This window comes from Nipponia nippon, unplaced genomic scaffold, assembly GCF_047370975.1.
Source record: "Nipponia nippon isolate SJK-2023a ecotype South Korea unplaced genomic scaffold, ASM4737097v1 scaffold_1, whole genome shotgun sequence".
NCBI classification, from domain to species: Eukaryota; Metazoa; Chordata; class Aves; order Pelecaniformes; family Threskiornithidae; genus Nipponia; species Nipponia nippon.
In genome coordinates, this window is record NW_028262290.1 from 139,495,860 (window position 1) to 139,499,760 (window position 3,901).

General features: G+C 61.1%; 1 protein-coding gene across 1 annotated transcript; it reads left to right on the forward strand.

The window, feature by feature from the left end:
- The first annotated feature begins 438 nt into the window (after positions 1-438).
- DLX5 (distal-less homeobox 5) lies at positions 439-3,163 on the forward strand. Its single transcript, XM_087757747.1, has 3 exons — positions 439-882; positions 2,072-2,256; positions 2,556-3,163. Exons 1-3 carry the CDS (start codon positions 528-530, stop codon positions 2,886-2,888), a joined length of 873 nt encoding a protein of 290 aa, XP_087613873.1. The 5' UTR covers positions 439-527; the 3' UTR covers positions 2,889-3,163.
- Positions 3,164-3,901: the final 738 nt, after the last annotated feature.

A 3,901-nucleotide genomic window follows, 5' to 3' on the forward strand; every position in this document is an offset into this window, starting at 1 on the left:
CGGTGCGTTGTTCCCAAGCCATCAGCGTAGCCCCGAGGGGACCGGGCGGCAAATCGGAGCGGCGCGGCTGCGGCCTTCCCGCGGGGCGCTGCGGGCTGGAGGTGCGGGGCGCCGGGGCCGGCCGGGCCCCCTCGCCGGCTGCAGCGGGGGCAGCCGGAAACCTCCCGATCGCGACGCTCCGGCTCGGAGGTTGCTGTTGGTATTCACTTCAAAAGAGCTTGAATGGGACTTCCCCCCCCCCCCCTTTTTTTTTCCTTTTTTTTTTTTTTTTTTTAAGCCAAAGCTTTGTTGTGCTAAACTAGTTGGACGAGTTAGGGTGTCGCTGCTCCCGATTGCTCTGGCCAATGGAACCCGATCCACCCTGCTGTGCGTAAGAGCGCAATTAAGGATTTAACCAAGCCTATGCTGCGCCCCAGCCAGCAGTCTGCCGGAGACAGACACAGCGCCGCAGCCTCCTCCCCCAGACATGTCTGCTTAGACCCGAGCAGCCCCAGCAGCCAGCCCCAGCCAGCCGCCGGCTCCGAGCTATGACAGGAGTATTTGACAGAAGGGTCCCCAACATCAGATCCGGCGACTTCCAGGCTCCTTTCCAGACGGCCGCAGCCATGCACCACCCGTCCCAGGAATCCCCCACTTTACCCGAGTCCTCGGCTACGGATTCCGACTACTACAGCCCGGCGGGGGGAGCCCCGCACGGCTACTGCTCGCCTACCTCGGCTTCCTACGGCAAAGCGCTCAACCCTTACCAGTATCAGTACCACGGCATGAACGGATCTGCTGGGAACTATCCTGCCAAAGCCTATGCAGACTACAGCTACGCCAGCCCCTACCACCAGTACAGCGGGGCTTACAACCGCGTACAGAGCTCCGCCAGCCAGCCAGGTGAGGGCCGGGGGCGTGCGGGGACCTTCCGCGGCCGCGGGGAGGCTGGGCGGCAGAGAGCGCGCCGGCGGAGCCCTGCCCCGTGGACCGCGGGGATGCAGCTTTCCCTCAGCCACGGGGAGAAAGAAATTTTAAAAAAAATAAAAAGGGAGGGGGGGGGAGAAAAATTAAAGAAAGTAAAAAAAAAAAAAAAAAAGCTAGAGGAAAGCTGGGTCTAGTTTTCCTGACCACCCCGCATGATCTAAAACACAAATCCTAGGACTAGTGCTTCAGAGAAGCCAACGTCGGTCAGCTGCCCCCGGGCCCCCGCGGCTGCCTCCCTCCTCCTTCCCCCCGCAGGAAGAGGGGGAAAAATAGCCGAGTCTTGTTGCGTGTCTCAAACTCAGGTCTGCGGTGGCAAAGAAAGTTTCCTTCCCCCTGTGCTGGAGGGGCGGGGGAGGAGACCGGGAGGGGGAGCCCAGCCGTGGCGGGGCTGCGAAGCCGGGACGGTTTTTTACCAGAAAGCGCCGCGGTTTTAGCGCTTTCCATTTACTTCTTTGTAAGTTGTTGTGAGGGGAAGGAAAAAAAAAAAAAAAAAAGAAGAAGAAGAAGAAGGGGACAGGGGAAAATAAATAAAGCAATCCCGTAGCCAAGCCAAGCGGCTGGGGCTTGGCTGGGAGGAGCGCGGCCGCGGCGGCGCTTGGGGACACGCCGGCGGCGGCGGGGGGAAGGCGCGGGCGTGCGGGGGAAGCGGTCGGAGGCCTGGGTCGGTCTCCGCTCCGGGCCGGCCTCTGCCCAGCAGGGCACCAATAATCCTCCTCACTGCTGCTGCGGGCGCGCATACCCCGCGCTCCCGCCCGCGCCCGCGCAGCGCTGCGCGCCCGGCGCCGCCGCCCTCCGCGGAGATGCCCGGGGCGGGCGCGGGAGGCGGAGGAGGGCCGGGGGCGGCCGAGGCCCGGCGCGGAGGGAGCGGGGCCCCCCCCGCCGCACCGCGGGGAGCCGGCGGAGGCTGCGCGGGGCCGCCGCCCGGCGGCGGGAGCCCCTGGGGGAGCCGCGGGGGCCCGTCGGGCCGGCGCCGCTGCCCTGCCCGGCCCGGCCCGGCCCGCGGGCGGGACGCCGGGGGCGGTGGCGCAGGCTGCGCGGAGCGGAGCCGTCTTCCGCGCCTTAACGTCTGCGTCTGTGTCTCTCTCCCGCCCTTGCGCCCGTGCAGAGAAGGAGGTGGCGGAGCCCGAGGTGAGGATGGTGAACGGCAAACCAAAGAAAGTGCGCAAACCCCGGACTATTTATTCCAGCTTTCAGCTGGCGGCGTTGCAGAGGAGGTTTCAGAAGACCCAGTACCTCGCCCTGCCCGAGCGGGCCGAGCTGGCCGCCTCCCTGGGGCTCACGCAGACACAGGTACCGCGCTCGGTTCGGCTTGGCTCGGCTCGGCTCGGCTCGGCTCGGCTCTGCTAGGCTTAGCCCGGCCAGGTCCGGTCCGGCTCGGCTCGGCTCGGCCTGGCCCGGCCCGGCGGGGTGCAGGTCTCCGGGTCCGCTTCGGCGCGGCGGGAAGGGCCGGATCGGGCCCCGCGGAGGGGCCGGGAGGGCGGCGGGGAGCGGGTCCCTCGCAGCCGCGGAGCGCCGGCGTGCCAAGCGGGCATTAATGGTGTCGGTTTCCCTCCCCCCTCCCTCTTTCTTCCCCTCTCCTCTCCTCCCAGGTGAAAATTTGGTTTCAGAATAAAAGATCCAAGATCAAGAAGATCATGAAGAACGGGGAGATGCCCCCGGAGCACAGCCCCAGCTCCAGCGACCCCATGGCCTGCAACTCTCCACAATCACCTGCGGTTTGGGAACCTCAGGGCTCGTCCCGCTCCCTCAGCCACCATGCCCACGCACACGCTCACCCTCCAAACTCCAACCCATCCCCTGCACCCAGCTACCTGGAGAGCTCCGCTTCCTGGTACCCCGCTGCCAACTCCATCAACTCCCACCTCCAACCCCACGGCTCCCTACAGCACCCGTTAGCGCTGGCCTCTGGGACAATTTATTAGAGCCTGACACCCCCCCCTTTTTTTTTTTTTGTTGTTCCTTGGACTCCTGTGTTTTACTGTTAAGGAATAATAACGAAAGGAATGCATATGGGGGATTTTTAAAAGGGAAAAGAAACAAACAAAAAGATTAAAATGTGTAAAGCTTGTGCATGTAACTTATTGCATTTCAAAGGAAAGCCTTTTTTATACAATACGGACATTTTTTGGCTCAGCTGTGGACACTATCAATGGTGCCTTGAAATCTATGACCTCAACTTTTCCAGAGACTTTTTTTCAATGTTATTTTAACCCTGTAAATAATTGTAGATAGAGGAATTAAACTGTATATTCTGAATAAAATAAAATTATTTCGACCACGAGAAACGTTTCAAAATTACCCCTTCTTCTATTAATAAGAGGGAAAAAAAAAAATAACGCCAGTTTGCTTGCAGAAAGCGAGGGACGAAAGAGGGATTTTTGCAGGGCCCGATCCTGGGCGCTCGCATTCGGTCGCCGTGCCACCGCCGCCCGGGCGTGTTGGCAGGATCTGACCCTTGCAGGTCGCCACGGGCGAGCCCAGGGGCGGCGATGCTCCGTCCCCCCTGGAAAAGGGGCTTTTGCAAGACCGCGTACACCTTCCCGCACAGCGATTTAAGCTGAAGGGAAAGCTACCCATCCTAACGCTAGAAAGCAAATCTCTCGCCTTAAGCCGCCCTGAATCCTTTCCTGAGAGCAATTAGCGTCGAGAGCTGCACACTCCACAGCCCATCAGTCGCCCGTGTGCGCTCGGCTAATTATACAAATTACGTTTCCGTCAAAGGGAGCCACTAAATATGAGAAAAGGATAAAATGAGGGCCCCGCTCCCCTTGCTCCTGGTAAAAGCCTGCGGCGGCTCCGGCTGAAGGAGGGACTTTGCGGAGGTACTTTTGTTGGTTTTTTTTTTTTCTCTCTATCCACACGATTTAGGGGGAAAGCCGGGCGGCGGAGCCATCACTGGCGCTTCCCGGTGCAGCGGGGAGGGGATGGGGGCACG